Genomic DNA, 18,834 nt, shown 5'->3' on the forward strand with positions numbered 1-18,834 from the left:
CTGTTTTATTAAAGAGTGCTCATTAAACTTTTTTAGTTGCTTGTCAAGCAGTTCTTATTACACTACAATCAATACAGTGACAATTGACTAAAAGATGACAAAAGACAGGCTCAACTTACTTTGGAAATTATCTTTATTGTTGATTATATGCAGTTATTTTATTCAGCTCATCTATGACTTGCTGAAGATTGTATACAATATATTAAACTTGATACAAAATTATATATTTAAAAACATAATAAGTATCCAAACCCTTCCTGGAGTAATGAGCATATATGCTTACAAATTGAATTGCACTGAAGGAGGGTTATCACTGCTATAAACTGAAACTAGTGGTAAAATGAATGCACTGGCAATCAAGCACATTGAGCCATTTTGGCATTAATTAATGGAATAGGAACAATGTCACTTTGTAGCCATGAGTCAGTTCAGATGGAACACCTTGCCCTATTTATAGAAGATATCCCAGGGGATGTGGAGAACGCTCCAGATAATTCAAGGAAAGGTCTTTTCAAATAAACCCACATCAATGCAAAAGTGACACGCTGCACACTTAACAAACCAGTGCACAATTTGAGTGAAACATGTAACTAGAGTTTAAATGCAAGGTATATTCTGTAAATTATCCTATTCCAATTATATCCTGGCAGAGAAACTGGCCTCCATACAACTCTTAAGTTGCAGACCAGGATGTGACGCAAGTGTTGCCTTAAGGGATCCCAGAATCAAACAATCTCCTGCTATCTCCACACTGAAGCCAGTCCAGATAAGCGCAGGAATAAGGGGAAATAAATTAGAGGATGGGATTATTTCTACGTAGTAGTTTATTGGACTAACAAAAAGAGGATTCAGGGAGCAGATTAAAAAAAATACAGAACTGTTTGAGAGAATAGAAGTTCTATCATATTTCAATTTTAGTTATGTTTGTTGCGGTGCAGGCAAAATATTTACATGGGTTAGCAACAAAAGTAAAAGTCTTGAGTGCTTTTCAAACAAAACAACATGATGGGAAACAAAACAGAAAATACTGTGGATGCTGGAATCTGAAACAAACAGAAAAATGCTGGAAAATCTCAGCAGGTCTGACTATCTGTGGAGAGTATAGCCAACATTGAGTAAACTCAAAACGTTGGCTCTATTCTCTCGCCACAGATGCTGTCAGACCTGCTGAGATTTTCCAGCATTTTCTATTTTTGTTTCCGATTCCAGCATCCGCAATATTTTGCGTTTAACATTTTAGGATTGGAGGAGGAATGGAGAAGATGGGAAATGCAACTGTAGTTGCATCCTGTTTCCAAATGACTCTTTTTTGGGCTCAATTCTTGGCAAATTTAGTAATGCATTAACCAGAGTTCCACAGTATGATCTAATCATATACAGCAAGGCATATGGTTAACTGCCCATATAAAATAAATCTGTTCAAAAGTGAAGCTATAACCGTGCACAAGTAGGCCACTGAAATTTTAAAAAGCATATCATAAAAACAGTTTAGGACATGGAATATTAGGTTTACAAAAAGAGAAATGTCACTTTCATCTTTACCTTACATTTAACATTTCCCAGGTTAATCATTGAAAAGGCAATTCTGGGAAATATGCATCACCTGCAGCTTTAATTGTCAAGAATATCCGGAGATTAAATATTGTCCAACTTGAGTAAGAGACACATACAACTGATACAGCACATTGCAATGTTAGAGTTTTATATTGATGCAATCACACAGGAAAAGAAAAGTACATCCACAATCATTCCTAGTTTAAGTATAGTATTTCATTGCAGAATTGACAATTCCCTTAGTAAAATATGCTGAGTAATCTGTCTACCATCTGCTTTGATGTTGCCATGTATTCTCACTGTATGTAATGTGGGATCAGTGGACTTCTATACTTCTTGGTTCCAATTACCATGAATTTCAAACAGTGACACTGACAACTCATCTGAAAAAGCTAACAGGATTGGGCAAATGAAAGTATGAATAACATTCCAGCTAGCTGCTCAAAGTGATCATATCCTGCTTTATTGGCAAACTGTTCTTAAAGGTAGCAGACGTCACACTGATAATGCCACAGCAATAACATTGACTGAAGTATAGTTGGGCATTTCAGGCATCACAACGGATGAATTAGACTCCACAGAAAGGTAATTATTCAGCCCAATATCACAGAGCTCTAAACGCTGTTCAAACTTCACTAAGTTTTTTTTTGTGAATGGTATTGACTTGCAATCTGACTTAAAGTGTTTACAAGCATTCTTATTTTGGCACTGGTGATTTCATTGCATTGGTGACCCTGTTTAAAACTTGGATGTAGCCAATTCCCTTTTAAAATCAATATGAGCAGCATCTGCTCATATATCTTTCTGCCGGTGCTAGGGGGAAAAGCTGACATCTCGAACTTGCGATTGAATAATGGGTCAACACTGCTTAGTGTTACAAAAAAATACAGTAGCCGTTTGTACTCTAAATTTGTCACCAACTGCTGCAATGCCTTGTTCATCAATTGCGTGGCTTTAGCCAGCGTTAAAACACCTTTAATAAATATTTTAAAAATTAAAGTAAATTCTAGCAATCTTAGAATCATTCCAGCAACTATAAAAGCAATTGCTTTTATTCCATGAACAAGTCATTGTAATTATTGATACACATCTTGCTTGATATTATTTTCTCAGTGTATAGCAGAAGATTTAAAAGACTGAGAGATAATGAGAGAACTGAGAATGAGCTGAAAATAAGTCACACTGCAGATTCAAGTTTCTGGTCCAATTCAATGACAGACTGCAGTAAACATGCAGTCTACTGGCATTGAACAATTCATTTAAAGGACAACTTTAAATGGGCTCTGATTGCCCATTATCAAGATTTTCAATCATACAGGCAAAGAATAAGTTACTTTCCTTCATAAAAGGCTTTGAAAACTGAAGTGCACTCCATAGGACTGATTCACTCTTGTTTAATTAAGTGCGGTTTTAGAAAGACAATTTTGTTGTGCTAATGCTACATTTCAACAGATACTTCAGGCTCAGAGATTACTATCTATAATAATGCCATAGTATTTAGCTGCAAGCGTTTCCTTATTTCAGAATATTACCAGTGATTATAGAACTGGATATTTACAATATAATCAATGATGTGGGATTAATAAAGAAATCAAAAATTGTTCCTGCCAACGAGAAGCTACATTGGTAATATACGTAATAGTCTTTACATGTGGGGCAGAGGTCTGGAAATAAAAAGGAAATTATATTGATCTCAACCATCTTTACATTAAATACAAATTCAATCCTTTGGGGCAATTGCATTCTTTAAGGCTCAAGAGTAATTCAGGCTTTAGAACAACAAATGCTAAAATTTAATAGAACACTAAATGAGATTAACCTTTGAAGGTTACTGGCAGAGCTTGTTAGCATTTTTAAAAAATTGAAATGTACTGCTGTTGCTGACTGTCTTTTTTTTGTTTCAACCATCCATTTGTTTGGATTTTATGATGATGGTGTAACTGCTGTTAATGCTAATAATTAATAAGGAATGTTTTAAAAAATAATTAGAGCTTGCAGCAAATGATGCAGCTGCTCAGGACAAACGTCCCAGCAAACTGGCCCTCAAAAATTGGAAACATTTTACTGGGACACCAAAAGCAGATCAGACCTTTTTTTTAAGCATGTTCCCACCATGGTGGCCCCATGTTTCAAAGAATCACACCCAGAATTCTAGAAGGCAACACTGGATGTTAAAAAGAATCAATCATTTACTGCATGGAGTGTTTCAACTCCCAGGCGTGTGCTTTATAATGTAAAACTAAATCAGTACAGGCCAACCTATTTTTACAAGGCAGCTAAAAAGAAACCTACACAAGTTGCCACAAAAGCAACTGGGGAAAAAAGCTTTGGCAAAATTGGCTTAACAATGCAAGATATAAATAATGAATAGTCAGTTAAAGCAAGCAGTCACATCCTAGCTTCAGTGGACTGTTGATCAAGTCTAAATAAATTGTCAGATAAATGTCAACAAAAACATTAATATTAAAGTATTAGAAGGTTGAAAAATGAAACCAATATGCAAATGTAAAAAGTTAATTAACAGAATTTGAGTTTGGGAATATTTCCCCCCCCCCAAAATACAAATTTGATTGGTAAATAGAAGGGAACAATTAATCCCAATGACTAAGTTGTGAGACATTATCCAATGTCTAGCAATACCATCTGAATATTCAGCTTTCTAAAAATATATCAATAGCTTCTGACAGGTTTCTGGCAATAAAGACATCCCTTTTCTCCCAACCCATCCATTTTATAAACTCCCATTTTCTTAGGTTAAAAAATGTGGTTAGTTGAGAACCATTTAACTTAGACATAAGCAGGTTCTTGAGATAATAAGCATCTGCCTGGTAATGAAGATAGGTCAGACATGTGTTAGATAGTGTCAGTTTAAACACAATGAGAAAACCTTCCCTTACATTGAAATTGCACTGTATGCTGAAGAACAACAGAAAATTGTGAAATGGCTGAGTGGGAAAGAGTTAACTAGAATGTCAGCTTTGCTGACATTTTTGCTGCACTTGAAAACTTACTGCTGCAATATAGCTTAGTATCAAAAGACACCATGAGAAATTCTGCATTGTGTTCAGCACTTCTCCTTACAAAGTCAATTGGGTTGTGCAGAGCAATTGGGAAATAAGAACCACTATTAAATCACTACTAAAAATATTGAAAAATTAGAAAGTAATTTAAATTTTTAGTTTGCATCTGCTATCTGATAAGTATTATCAGGCAAAGAATAGTTTGTCAGTACACCAGTGCAAATGTTCAATAAGGATCTTCACCCTGTATGTAGTTGCCTTCTAATGAAGATCAAATGTTTATCATTTTAAACTGCAGACAATAATTACTGGAACATTTATATAACTCGAAAATATAGTCATTTCAAATGAACCGTTTTCATTGGGTAGTAGCTGAACAACTATGTTTAATTAGATCAATTTCAAATGCCTTCCAATAATAAATGTATATGCTATTTATTATTCAATTAATTTCAAAATCATAAAATGCTGAAAAGAGGTTAAACTGAAGACAACTTTTGACTAGGTTATTATTGCTACAAAAACAACAGTTAGCAGTACTTCAGCCACTTCATATTATTCTTACCATAACAAGAGACAACCATTTACCAGTAACATTGGAGTACATTGTTTCTAATCTTTCTGGGATGTAACATATTCCACCTACGTTATCTAATCCACATTAATCCTATCACAGGGGGCACTGATGTTGCAGCCACCCCGATGCAGTTTGTATAGAATCAATATTCCATCAAGGAAGTAAAAATCTACTGTCAAGTTGTTCAGTTCGTCAACTCCCATCAGTCGCAATGAAATTCGGGCAAGTATGCCACTGACTTCCATAAGCCCAGTGTCGTTCCTTGTGCATCTTGAATAAAGCAATATATTTTATTTTCAAGTTTTATTTCTGCTGAATACACGTTCCCCTCTAAGTGTGAGATGTTGTAGCTGGTACTGCAGCACCTCTGTATCTGCGGGCTCGTTAATATTCATTTTATCTAGGTTTAGGTAATCCAAGGATTTTGACTGAGCTTTCTTTCCCTTAATGAGGCAAACTGGCAAAGGGCCACGTAGACATTTGTTGGATTCGAAGGAAAATGACTTGACAGTTCTTTCCCCTGAACTTGGCATGCGTCGTCGTCTTCTGCCATTGGCAGCTGGGATCTCGTACGGTTGATAGTATCGATTCTTGGTCCTGTAGATGCGAGAACTTCTAGTCACTCCGACATCCTGCTGTTTAGTATGCTGGCTGGGCAAAGCCTCCGCTGCACTCGGCTCATTGCCCGACCACCTCTGAGCCAACTTTAAAAGTTCCCCGCCAGTAGTAAAGCCAACTAGGTAATTGGTGTCCATGTGAAGAATCTGATAGCTGGGCACAGTCCGCTTCACTGGAGAGCATGGGGTGCTGGAGCTGCGGGGCTTCTCTGCTTCAGCTTTATCCAGTGAGTTCACTTCCACGGCAGGGGCAGTGAGGATCGGCATCGCTGCCCTGGAAACACCACTGAGGTCCACTTCCATTCTGAAATTGGCAGCTGTCAGACTAAAGTATAACATAACACTTATTACTTTACTAACAGAAAACAAGTATAACATTCACACAAGGTTACAAACTGGGCTCTGAAGACATGATCATAATTCTTAAAAAGGCCATAAACAATTAATTAGTAACCTGGTAAACTTCAGCTCTTTACTGCTTTAACTGCTATTTAATCTCTTTAAAAGGCTGAACAGTGTTTAAACAGATGGGTGAGCGCTGGAGCACAAACTCAATGTCACAGGCATAATGCAGCAAATGGCTCACAACCTAAATCTGCATGCAGTCCTAACCTATGTTTAAAGAAATAGAATCCATAGCAGTGTGATCAGCTTTCCAACTGATTCATTTAAGATGTGAAAATTCAAGCAAACTCGGCCTGCAGGCTAGAGTGTGGTGGTTACGTGTGGTCCTTCAGACTCAGTCACAGGACTGTTAATCCACACTATTTGAATAAACACTTTGTTAAAGATTATTCAAAATGTCAGACCAGAATTACAAATAACAGCAGTCTATTTCACCGTTTCAGGCCTAGCTAGCGCTTAGCTCTTTAAATTAAGCCATAGCTTTTTTTCTTGATATTTCTGTGCAGCTGACTGGCTAATTTTACTGTCCTTGGCAAAGAAGAGAACAAATGTGAGCGTGCGCCTGTGAAACAGAAATCAGGCAATGCGAAAAGATGGTTGAAATATTGATAATGTCACTAAACTGGCTATCCAGAAGCCCAGACGAATGCTCTGGGTACACAAGTTCAAATCCCACTATGTCAGCTGGTGGAATTTAAATTCAGTCAATAAATATGGAACATGAAGCTAGTCTCAGTAATGGTGACCATGAAACTATCACTGATTGTCGCAAAGACCCTTTCTGATCATTAATGTCCTTTAAGGAAGGGACTCTGCCATCCTTACCTGGTCTGGCCTACATATGACTCCAGACCCACTGCAACGTGCTGCCCTCTGTTGCCCATCCCTAATTGCCCTTGCACTCGGCCATTTCAAACGCTGTCCCAGCCAGTGACACAATTTATTCCATAAATGAATAAATTTTTGAAAATGCAAGTCTAATTCACATTTAAATTGGTAGGAAAAGAAGATGACAGAACAAGAACAATGAATTGATCAGAAACATTAACTCTTCTTCTCTCTTCACTGAGTATTATATGATGAATATGGCCAATATTTTCTATTTATAATTATGAGGACAATTATTTTCAAATACAAGTACAGCAGGACTTTAATCATTAAGAAACACTCAAATTTACCCATCACAGAAGACACTCTGCTCTCCTAGAGGCTAATTTCCCTGACCCCACAAAAATGAGCACAGTGGCTCTTACTGGGGAAGCATACTACCATTTCCTGTACTTGTCTCAAAATGTATTATTCCACTCGTTCACATTGGAAAGATGTGCGGTCGATGCAATTCAATGTGCTAATCATGCCATTGCTGGCTTGAAGATATATTTTTTAAAAAACTGTACTCCTTTCAAATGGACCCTGATGAACTTTGAGATGGCTGTCATGGGGGTCATTCGACTTTTGCAACTTCCAACAACCTCCTGACCTTATTGAAAAAATTCAAATTGATTATATTGTGCAGGGGTCTCCCTTGAATAGATACGTTTAAGTAGCAGTCTTCTGTGGAATTTCACATCTGCTATTATCAAGACTTCTCCAAAACACGGGGGCAATAAACCCTCAGACTCTCTGACTCAAGGTCCGCTATATAATAAAGCAGGGCTAGCAGATTGAATACCCGCAATGAAATGCTAAGACCGTTCAAAAACTACAGTCTTCACCCAATTCCCATCCTATGAGTGGCAAGGAATAAGGCGGGAAAGATCAGAGAGGGATGAGGATGAAGAGTAGGTGGAGGAAAAGAGATGAACAGGGATAAGGGTAATTGAGAATGAGAAATAAAAATGATAGGTCAAAACAAAGTAGAAGATGCTTAAAGGGGAAAGTTAAGTCCCATCATAAATGTGAAATATCAGGATACTAGTACGCCACTATTAGCACTTGTCATGTTGAAGATCATTTATTTTCGTTCCAACCTAAAATATTGTACACACCAGACTTAATTCCCAAATCTAACAAAGGAAAGTATAAGTTTGGCTAATTGAGCAAGACCATTCTCAAGAATAGTTGAAAACAAGGTGACAAAACGAAACGGTGTACTTTCCAAGGGTGAATCATTGATGGAGAAATATACTCTCTATACTCACACATCTACTTCACCATTCCAGTTGAAAGCTCTTGTGACACAGGTAGCACAGTGGCACAGTGGTTAGCACCGCTGCCTCACAGCACCAGAGACCCAGGTTCAATTCCCGGCCTGGGTCACTGTCTGTGAGGAGTCTGCACATTCTCCCCACGTCTGTGTGGGTTTCCTCCAGGTGCTCTGGTTTCCCCTCTCAGTCTGAAAGACGTGCTAGTTAGGTGCACTGGCCATGCAAAATTCTCCCTCAGTGTACCTGAACAGGAGCTGAAGTGTGGCAACTAGGGGATTTTCACAGTAACTTCATTGCAGTGTTGATGTAAGCCTACTTTTGACAATAATAAATAAACTTTAAACATAAGAAAAATGCACAAATGAGTTCAAGAACTAATTCAAGAGCCTACTTCTAAGGGGTTGCAAAACCTTTTCCCCGAACATATCCAATTCATCCATTAGTGATATTAAGACAAGAGTGGTTATCAATAGTACTATTGTTCAACTTTTCCTCATGACACAATCCCTTTATTCCAGAAATCAGCCTATTGAATCTTCTCTGAACTGCTTCCAATAAAAGCATAGCCTTCCTTATATAAGGAAATCGAAACTGTGCAGAGCTCTGGACGCAGTCTCACCAATTCCTGCACAGTTGTAAGAAGACATCCCAATTTTATACTCCATTCCCTTTGCAATAAAGGCCAAAATTCCATTTGCTTTCCAAATTACTTGTTATACACACATGCTTATTTGTTAAGATTACGGCCAAGGGCACCCAGATGACTCTGCACTACAGCCTTCGGTCTCTCCCCATTGAAATAATGTCCTGCATTTCTACTCTTCCTGCCAAAGAGGACAACCTCACATTTTCCCACATCCTACTCCATCTGCCAATTTTTGTCCACTCACTTAACCTATATATCCCTTCGCAGTCACTTTCTGTCCTCCTCGCAACTTAAATTCTATCCATCTTGGTATCACCAGCAAACCTGACTATAATAGTCAGTCCCTTCATCCAAATCTGTATTATAGGTTTACACTGTCGAGACACCAGCACCGATCCCTGTGGCATTCTACTCATTATGCTTTGCCAAGCTGAAAATAACCCATTTATCCTGACTGTTTCCGACTAGCCAACCCTCTATCATGTCATTATACCACCATGAACTCTCATCTTATGCAGTAACCTTTTATGCCACTATATCAATGTTTTCTTTTCCAAATCTACTGCATCTGTTGGTTTTTCTTTATCTGTCTTGCATGCTACATCTCCAAAGCACTCCAATAAATTGGTCAAACACCATTCCCCTTTTATAAAACTGCACTGTACCTGCCTAACTGTATTATTATGCCTATCACTCCCTTTATGTTACATTTGTTTTCCAATCCCTTGGGATATTTCCAGAACCTAGGAAATTTTGGAAGATTACAACCAGTCCATGCACTATTTCAGCAGCCACTTGCTTTAAGATCCCAGGATAAGACCATCAGGTCCAGGGACTCTTTAATCCCATTAGTTTTCTGTGTATTTTTTTCTCTAGTGAATTGATAGCGATTGTTTGAAATTCCTCTCCCCCTTTTGCATTCTCCTTTTCTTGTGTCTTTTACTGTGAAGATGGATACAAGTACTTATTCAAAGTCTGTGCCAGTTCCTTGCTACCTATAACTCCCCAGTCTTACTCTCTAAGGGACCAACAATCAATGTCACTACACTTTTCCTTTTTATATACTTGTAGCATCTTCCTGATGTCTCTTTTCATGTATGCCTTGCTAGTTTACTGTCAGATTTCAATATCTCTCTTGGTATTATTTCCCAAGTCATTCTCTGCTGTTTTCTAAAATTTTTCCAATCTTTAGGGCCATAATTAATTTTTGCAGCGTTGTGTATCCTTTCTTTCAACTTAATACCAGCCTTACCCTTTTCACTTAACCATGGATTCTGAATCTTTCTTGCAGTCTTTCTCAATGGATGTACTGAGTGTTATGGGTCACAATTTTACATTGTTCTAGTGAGAGCGCACCCAACCCACAAGCATGTAAAATTGCGTGAGGAGACATTGCGTTCCAATGTCATCACACGATACTTCAGTCAGTGAACACGTAAGGGAGTTGGAAGCATGCCCGCCATCCTTTAAATCGGAAATAATGAAAACAATTAAAAATTAATTCACGTGTCCCATTTACTTTTATGATTGGCTGGTGGGCCAATTGGTCAGGCGGCCTTCAGGTTTTAGCTGCAGTCTTGATCCAGGTTGGGATGAAACATCAGGGCTGAAATAAAATTTATATAAATGTCTGGGGTTTGAGGTTTTCTGAGTTCTGCTGTCAGGCATTTGAATGTCTGCCCAGACACAGTTCACTGTACATTTTCATCACATTTAATTTGTAGAGATCTGCAGCAACTTTCTGACTGGAGGGAGCCAATTGGAAGCGCAACCTGCACCTTCCTTTTTCTTGGTGCCTGACCTCTCCCCACCCCATCCGCTGGAAGTGCCAAGCTCCTCAGTGCCAGCTTCATAATGGCTGCTCATTAATTGCCAGCCAGCGTGAAATCACATTCCAGAGCTGACCACCACTGGAAGCACATCTCACATCTGCTTCCAGGCCCATCAAATGAGTGTACCAGATGGGCGCAAAATTCAGGGCATGAACCATCTCCTTAAATGTTTGTCATTACTTCTCTACACCTTAGCATTTAACCAACTTTCTCAGTCCAATTTAGCCACCTTGATATACATAACGTTAAAGGCATTACAACATTTGTTTCAGACTGTAATTTCTTGCCCTCAAACTGTGTATAAAATTCTATCATGTTATGATCACTCTTACCTACAAGACTCTTTACAATGAGGTAATTTATTAATGGTGTCTCATTACACAGAATCTAAAAACAGCCTTTTTCCTTGTTGGTTCCAGAACATTTTGTGCTCGGAAACTGTCCCGATAACAGTATTTAAGCTCATGTTTTAGACTGCCTTATAAATTTGATTCCTCCATTCTGCCTAAAGATTAAAATCTCCCCAGAGATGGGTGAAGACTAGTCCTTTCACTTGTAGATTTCCTATATGTCAAAATCATGACCCTCTTCTCTCATGTATCAGCTCCATAGTCATGTCTACCTGCCAGCACTGAAAACAATCCAGAGGTCAGCTTAAGCTCCCTTTGCAAGGCCTCAGATTCATCTGAATCTATGTCATTAGTTAGAATATGAACCATGATGTTCATCTGCTGCTTTCTTTCCATTAATTCCATAATGTTCTTCACTCTGGAACTGGAGGAATAATGTTGCACTTGGAACTCCTAGTCATAACTGCAAGTGAAGAATCATGCACCAGGACCACTTCCTTATAACTGAAATCTCAGTGTCTAAAGTCTGCAGAGTTTGATTCACAAACCAATTTTTTTCCAAAGTTGTGAAATTTGGTTACTTTCTGCCCAGACATCAGAATTCTCCATTACACTTATTTTCAGACATGGTACATAAATTACACAAAAATCCAATAAAGAAAATTGGCAATTTGATCCACAAATAATGGTCCTAATCCCACAGGCTGACCATGTTCCCACATATCTTCACTCTCCTTTTACTCATCCACATAACTGATTTATTCTTAAACATTGGTATAGTCTCTGGTTCGATTATTAACTCTAGTGGTATTCCACAACCTCAAAAACACAAAGAAAACGGCGCGTGCACTCTTCCCTAAAATTTACATATTTAATCTTATATTCACACGTACGTTTCAGATCCTTCAACCATTGGAAACAATATTTTTAACTATTTGTACCATCCCTTCATAAATTTAAAATCTCTAGCAAATCTGACTCCAATTCATTTGTCCATGATAGTAGCAATAGGAAAGCACCAAAGCTCGTGGAGACAATTTCTCATCTTCAGAGTGATGGCACTCTACCCTCCATTGTGTCATGCAGCACTATCACTATTCTGAATTGAACAGATTCTGAACACATCCAGCAGCTCCAAACTAGACATCCTTGAGGTGCTGTGGGCCATCAGCACCAGCAGAATTGTACTGAAGCATAATCAGTAATCTCAAACTCTATCTGGAACCAAATTTAGTTCAATAGGGAGTATAGAACAGCATGCCAGAAGCAGCATTAGAAAACTAAAAGTGAGATGCAAAGAGGAAGCTACGTGCAGTAGAAGTGACCCCACAATAGATGAATCAGATCATGTCTGTCTAGTAAGCCACATCTAATTATGAAAAGTGGTAAACATTCAGCAATTAACAGAGAGAAGGTGATCATATCAGGATCAAAGAACATCACAGCTGTAGTACTGAAGGATGAGGTATTCCAAAACTGGCTGTGCTCCTAGTTAAGCTACTTCAATTAGCTAGAACACTGTCAACTGTATAACAAATCAGAAAATAACATGGGTATGTCCTGTCAACCAAAAGCAGAACAAATCCAATCAGACAATTACCACCCCATTTGTTTACTCTCAACCATCAAAGTGACATAAGTTTTTCTTCCACCCTGCTATTAAGTGGTAGTTACTCAGTAATAACCTGTTCATTGGGTTCCACCAGAGCCACTCAGCTTTAGCCTAAACATGGCTAAAGCTGAATTTCAAAGCTGGGGCAAGAGTGACTGTCCTTGATATTAAGGCAGCGTTTGACTGAGTGTGGTGACAAGGAAAATTGAATTTAATGGGAATAAGGGAAAATGCTCTACTGACTGGAGTCATTAAAGAACTGTGGGCTATGGAAAGCCAACCTTCTCAACCCTAGGGATTAAGAATAGTGTGGAGGCCCAATCACTGTCAATTGATTCAATTACTTTCCTTCAGTCATAAGGTAGACTATATTCACTGATGATTGCAGTGTTCATCATCATTTGCATTATTCGCATCATTTCAGATAACAAAGCTGTACCTAACCACATACAGCGAGGTTTGGGCTAAGTGGCAAGTAACATTCACACCAGACAACATACAGTCAATGACCACGTCGAACAACAAGATCTAAATGACTGCCCCTTGAAATTCAACAGCATTACAATTGCCAAATCCTTCATCTTCAAGATCACCTTTGCCTAAAACATCAGGCCAGAGGCTAGATACTCTGTAGCAAATGATTCACTCTCCATCTCCTCAAAATCTTTCCAGCATCTATAAGGCACAAATCAGGAGCGTGATGCAAATTTTCCATTTGGTTACTGGTCCAACTATACTTAAGTTCAAAATCTTCTAGGAATAGCAGTAGTTTGGTTTAGCATGATTGACACATCATCGACCACCGTAAACATTCATTTCATCCTCCTCTGTTGGCCCACCATGGCTGCAGTATGCACTGTGGTGACTTTTCTTTAACAGTGCCTCCTAAAACTGCAGTTCTCCTACCTAGGAGAAGGGTAGCAGGTACATGAGGCCATCAACACTTCTCAGTTCCCCTTCAAATCACGCACCAACTATCTCCACACTGTCTGCAGCCATTTGAACTGTCAACTCACCACCACTTTCTCAAAGGCAATAGTAATAGACAATAAACGCTGGCATTGCCAAAAATACTTATCTTCATTGGATGAAAAAATTAAAAGATCATTCCTTAATGTTTTCTACTGTAATGAATACAGGCCAAATTTTTCCAATTCTGTTTTTTGTACTTTCACAGGCCAGGTGATATCGCACTAAATCCACATTGTAGTATTTTTATCAAATTAAAATCCCTCTTATGGTGTGGAGCTCAAAACTGTGCCCATTACTCCAACTGTAGCTTTGCCATATATACTTAGAATCCAAATCCAATTAAATTTTGTCTACTATATTCTACAGTTGCTGTCATGCAGCTCAATGTACCATTAGCTATTTTTGATACCTTCATCCACCTGAGGTGCTGCTTTGACACTTTGAGAGGCTGAACCCCAAATTCCTCTTCTTCTGTATCAGCCCAGTAAGTGTGCTGCCATTGGATACACTGAGGATCTATGGATACACACATCTCAACCCACCTCTCAGTCATTCCCGTGCATCTTACTTTAAGACTGTAGATAATACTAGTTTAGAACTTCCACGTGAACTAAACTTTCAGAAGAATCTAAATTTTCTCATTCACTTCAGACAAAGATTAATTTTAGGGGAACAATTCTCCTGCTCAATATGACCTCTCAAAGTTGACCTTCCAATGGTGTTAAACCCCTGGCAGGTCTCAACTCTGCTGCCTTCTCACCTGCCAGTGGCACCTCAGATCATAACAGAAGCATAGGTTTTATCAGCACTATAATAATCTCATTCTTCTCCCAACAACTCTACACAAATTCTCAGGGTGGAAACTTTTGCAGATCTTCAAAGTTTAAGGGTGGGTTGATTAGTCAAATTAACAATGAAGGAATCTGCAAGCTACATTTGTCCATGGGATAATCTCAGCACCAAATACTGATCCAAGCTTACGTATCACAGCAATATCACTGACTATGATTTTATTTGGTAATTAGACTTCAAACACCACATTCTGGAGCTGAAAATCAGAGAAATATTACAAAAAGGTCAAATGTATAAAATAAACTTAGCTGACTAAATTTCTCTCAGTAAATGAGATATTTAAGGAGGGAAAGATTTGGAAGGCACCATTTTTATCTTACAAAATGGCATACCTCTCTTTATATTTAGGACAATGTGATCAAATATGTGGTTGACTGGCCGTGTCCCAGAGTCAAGTATTCGCTGAAAGGGCGAGTGATGTATTATGTCCTTTAAATTAATATACACTCACACACAAATAGCTATTTCTATCAGCTACCGGCCTATTATTATGTCGTATTTCTTCATAACCAATTTCCACTTATTGCGCTCTAGCTGCATTATATTTTTAGCATTATTACGCAGCATATCCATGATGTAAGGGTTCAGCGCACCCAACAGGTTAGGAATACAACGGTGTAAAATGCACAATTTAATTTTCACTTCCGGCAACTCTCAAATTAACTATTACGAATTCTATATGGTTTTTACTTAATGAACGCTTAAACGCGCCTGATCGAGGATTGCAGTGATACTTAAACCACATCCCCTCTGTATCAAATCGTCCAAGGGAACACTGTACTTACAACCAGCCTTTCCTCTTGACTTTGAATGCTGTTCAACGTACTGGGCCGGCTCCACGTTTATTCCAAAACCTTCTGTCACCGTTTCCTGTTTCTAAAAGAGCCGTGGCAAAATTACAAATATGAAATAAGCGATACTGCAAGGCATCATTCTAAGACATTTCTAGTCTACTTGCTCAAAGATTACCGAGCGATACTCCACCCCGGAAAGATCCGAATCTTCAAATGCTGACCTCCAACACTGTTCTTGTTTCACGTTCGCCAGTCATCAGATTCCAGCGACCTTCTCCCCCCCAATGAGCTAACCTTAGACCAAGGCAGTTGAACATACCTACAGGACAAGTTGATCAATGTCTTAGTCGATTTAAACCAATTTCCCCATCTGTGTCTTTTTATTTGATGTCTCGCACAGGGGGCATTTTTATATACAAAATAACAGCATGGACCATATCGGGTTTTGTCATTTTTCTTTTAAAAAAAGAGAGTAGACGGGAAATTGGGGAAGCAAAATGAAACTAACCTGATCCCGAAAGTCTGAAATACCGGTCGGCTTCCAGCGCTGCTACAGAGCCGGTTATCGCTAAAATGCCGTTATCAGGAAGAAAAAAGAAAAGCAGACCCAGTTCAGTTGTGGCAGTGGAGAGCTCCCGGATCTGTCACATGATTCTGATGTAAAAAGACATGGCAGCCCCTAGGAATTGCAATGGATTAAAAGAAGACCGCACTCACCCTGGGGGTTTAGTGCGATTTTAATATTTTGGAGGGAATGTTTAATGAGCGAGTAGTTTATAATCTCACCCAGTTTCTAGCAATATAATATTGCACTAACTATAAGGCTACAACCAGAAATTTTATACGAATCCATTTTGTGCTGTTTCTATAGACTAGTTACTCACCTTTTCCTGTCCCGCCAGTTACGCTTTAGGAGGATATATGAAACTGAAATGTGGGATAATGTATTTTACGTAGGACTCGGTAATTCATGATTAAGTCCCGAGAGGAAAAAAAAGTGCAGGTGAATGGAACTCATGTGAACACTATCCACATGAATAGTCCATATCCCAGGGCTCCATGTTATGTATTCCGTTTATAAGGCATATTAAATAATTAAAATACCAAGTTACGTTTAATTTTGCAAGTAAATTCATAAAAACGTAAAATAATAGAAACAGCCATCGTGTCTCTGCTGCTCTTTGGAAGTGCTCTCCCTTCGTCCCCATTTTTGAAAAGCCTTGCAAGTTGTTTATCCTCGTGCACTTGTAAAACTGCTAAGCTTCCACCACTCTTTAAGGTAGACATTAAAAGTTTACTTCAGTTCTTAATTTTACAAATGATTTTAAACACATCACCTCTGGTTATGGACGCACTCGCCCGAGGTCTACTCTAACAACTTTATCAAAACCTCCGATCATTTTGAAAAACGCGATTATGCCAACTCTTACGTTCTCTTTTCCCAGGAGAACAGTTTCAACTGAAGGTTCAGCCTCTCTGCATAACTAAAGTCCCTCAACATGGTAAACTTTCTCTGTACTTTCTTTCGTAGCCCCAGGCTAAAACTTCAGTAGAAGTCTGAAAAGTTTCCACCTGACATGCAATGTGCATGCCTATGCCATGTGGACATCTCCTGGCACTCATATACCAAAGCAGGGCCAAATGGTTTACTCTTGCTCCTATTTCTTTTGTTATCTTTCAGCTCTGGGCACTGAGTTTCATTAATAGCAACAAAACTATATTTTAATCTTTAACCTCTTGGCACAGCACATCCCACACACTCCATCAGCTGACCAATCCCATCATTAGGAGTGTAGAAAATCATGTAATGAGCAGCAATATCTGAAAATAAAAGTGCAAAGCTATAACCCAAAATTGGATGAGAAACAAGTAGCCATGGATGGTGCATCTTTCTGGTAATCTTTCTTCCCCAGTGGAATATATCAGTGTGTTCTGAAATGGCTCCTTAAATATCAGCCACTGCATCTCTTTCACAATAGTTTTAACCAATTTTACCAATCCATTTTTGTCAATTTGTCATCACATGTAATTGCCTCCATTTAATTGCCTTTTATTTATGTCACTAGTTATAGCCATCTCACTTGCAAATTGAACGTGATTTAATTATGATCACGCTTGCCTCAAGGATCCTTCAGTTAATTATTCCTGATTCATGACACATTAGCTGGTCCAAAATAGCCTGGTTCCTGACGGGTTGCATTTGGGACAGCTCTTACAATCATATATTGTGGAACCTATGAACTCATCTTCTAGGCTATTGTTTTTGATTTAATAAATCAACATGAAGATTTAAAGTCACACATGATTATTGCAGTACCTTGTTTCTCTGTCCTACTGTGCAGCTACTGTTAGGGGCCTACACACTACTCCCATCACTACTTCTTTCCTTTGCTATTTCTTACCTTCATCCAAACTGATTCTACACTTTTAGCCTCTGAACAAACATCATTTCTCACTATTGTACTGATCTCATCCTTGATTAACAGTTGTCCCAGCTGCTTCTCCTTTCCTCCTGACCTTTCTAATGTCAAAAACCCTTGAATAGTCAGGCCCCAGCCTTGGCCCCATTGCAACCCTGTTTCTGCAATGGTTATTATATGATACTAATTCATTTCTATTTGGGTTACTGAGTCATCCATCTTGTTACAAAGCATCAAGATAAGGAGCCTTTAAATATCTTTATTTTTACTTTTTTTGCTTACTCTGAACTCATTTGCCAGTGCACTTTTATCTGAATGCTCTGCCCTTCCTGTCACCCTTGGGTTATCATTACCTGTTTCATTATCCTGCATTATTGCCTTGTACTTTCTCTTGATTTTTTTCAAATCTCCCCTCATATGAATCCTCCACTCTTATTTAAGAACTTAAGAAATAACAGCAGACCATTCAGCCCTTCTAGTCCACTCTGCCATTCAATAAGATCATGGCTGATTTTTTACTTCATCACCATTTTCCCACATCATCCACACTTTCCTTAATATTTTTAGTTGTAGATATCTATTACACTCAGTTTTGGATATTTTCATTGGCTGAACCTTCACTGCCCTCTGGAGCAGAGATTTCCAAAGATTTGCCGTGGAGAAATTCCTCATCTCAGTCCTAAAAGGCCTGTCCCATATTCTGAGAATGTCCCCTGTTCCCTGATGTGGAGATGCCAGCGTTGGACTGGGGTGAACACAATGAGGTCTCATAACACTAGGCTGAAGTCCAACAGGTTTAAAGTGGCGTTTGCTACCAAATAAATCTGTTGGACTTTAACCTGGTCTAGAAACCCTAATGTGGATGTGCCGGCATTGGACTGGGGTAAACACAGTAAAAAGTCTGACAATACCAGGCAATCGGTTGGACTAAAACCTGGTGTTGTCAGACTAGAAACCCTAACCAGGGGAAACATCCTTCCTGCATCTGCTCTGCTGAGACCTACAAGAATTTTGTATATTTGAATGAGATCTCCTC

At 38.7% G+C, this 18,834-nt stretch overlaps 1 protein-coding gene across 5 annotated transcripts; it reads right to left on the reverse strand.

Annotated features, from left to right (window-relative positions):
- Positions 1-124: 124 nt before the first annotated feature.
- Positions 125-16,837, reverse strand: macir (macrophage immunometabolism regulator). 5 transcript variants are annotated; one of them, XM_080189060.1, is made up of 4 exons: positions 16,716-16,837; positions 15,887-15,946; positions 15,370-15,697; positions 125-6,093 (listed from the first exon to the last, which is right to left on the reverse strand). In XM_080189060.1, the coding sequence occupies exon 4, from the start codon at positions 6,069-6,071 to the stop codon at positions 5,448-5,450; it is 624 nt and encodes a 207-aa protein (XP_080045186.1). In that variant the 5' UTR covers positions 6,072-6,093; positions 15,370-15,697; positions 15,887-15,946; positions 16,716-16,837; the 3' UTR covers positions 125-5,447. The 5 variants fall into 5 exon arrangements, with proteins under 5 accessions (XP_080045186.1, XP_080045184.1, XP_080045183.1 ...); XM_080189058.1 differs by lacking the exon at positions 16,716-16,837 and having other exon boundaries at positions 15,370-15,460; positions 15,600-15,697; positions 15,887-16,005; XM_080189057.1 differs by lacking the exon at positions 16,716-16,837 and having other exon boundaries at positions 15,370-15,460; positions 15,554-15,697; positions 15,887-16,005.
- Positions 16,838-18,834: the final 1,997 nt, after the last annotated feature.

The sequence above is a fragment of the Carcharhinus amblyrhynchos genome, chromosome 5 (assembly GCF_965287045.1).
Source record: "Carcharhinus amblyrhynchos chromosome 5, sCarAmb.v2.hapA, whole genome shotgun sequence".
Lineage (NCBI taxonomy): Eukaryota > Metazoa > Chordata > Chondrichthyes > Carcharhiniformes > Carcharhinidae > Carcharhinus > Carcharhinus amblyrhynchos.

Coding starts and splice junctions, on each gene's coding strand:
- macir (XM_080189062.1), bottom strand. CDS start 6,071: ATGGAAGTGGACCTCAGTGGTGTTTCCAGGGCAGCGATGCCGATCCTC.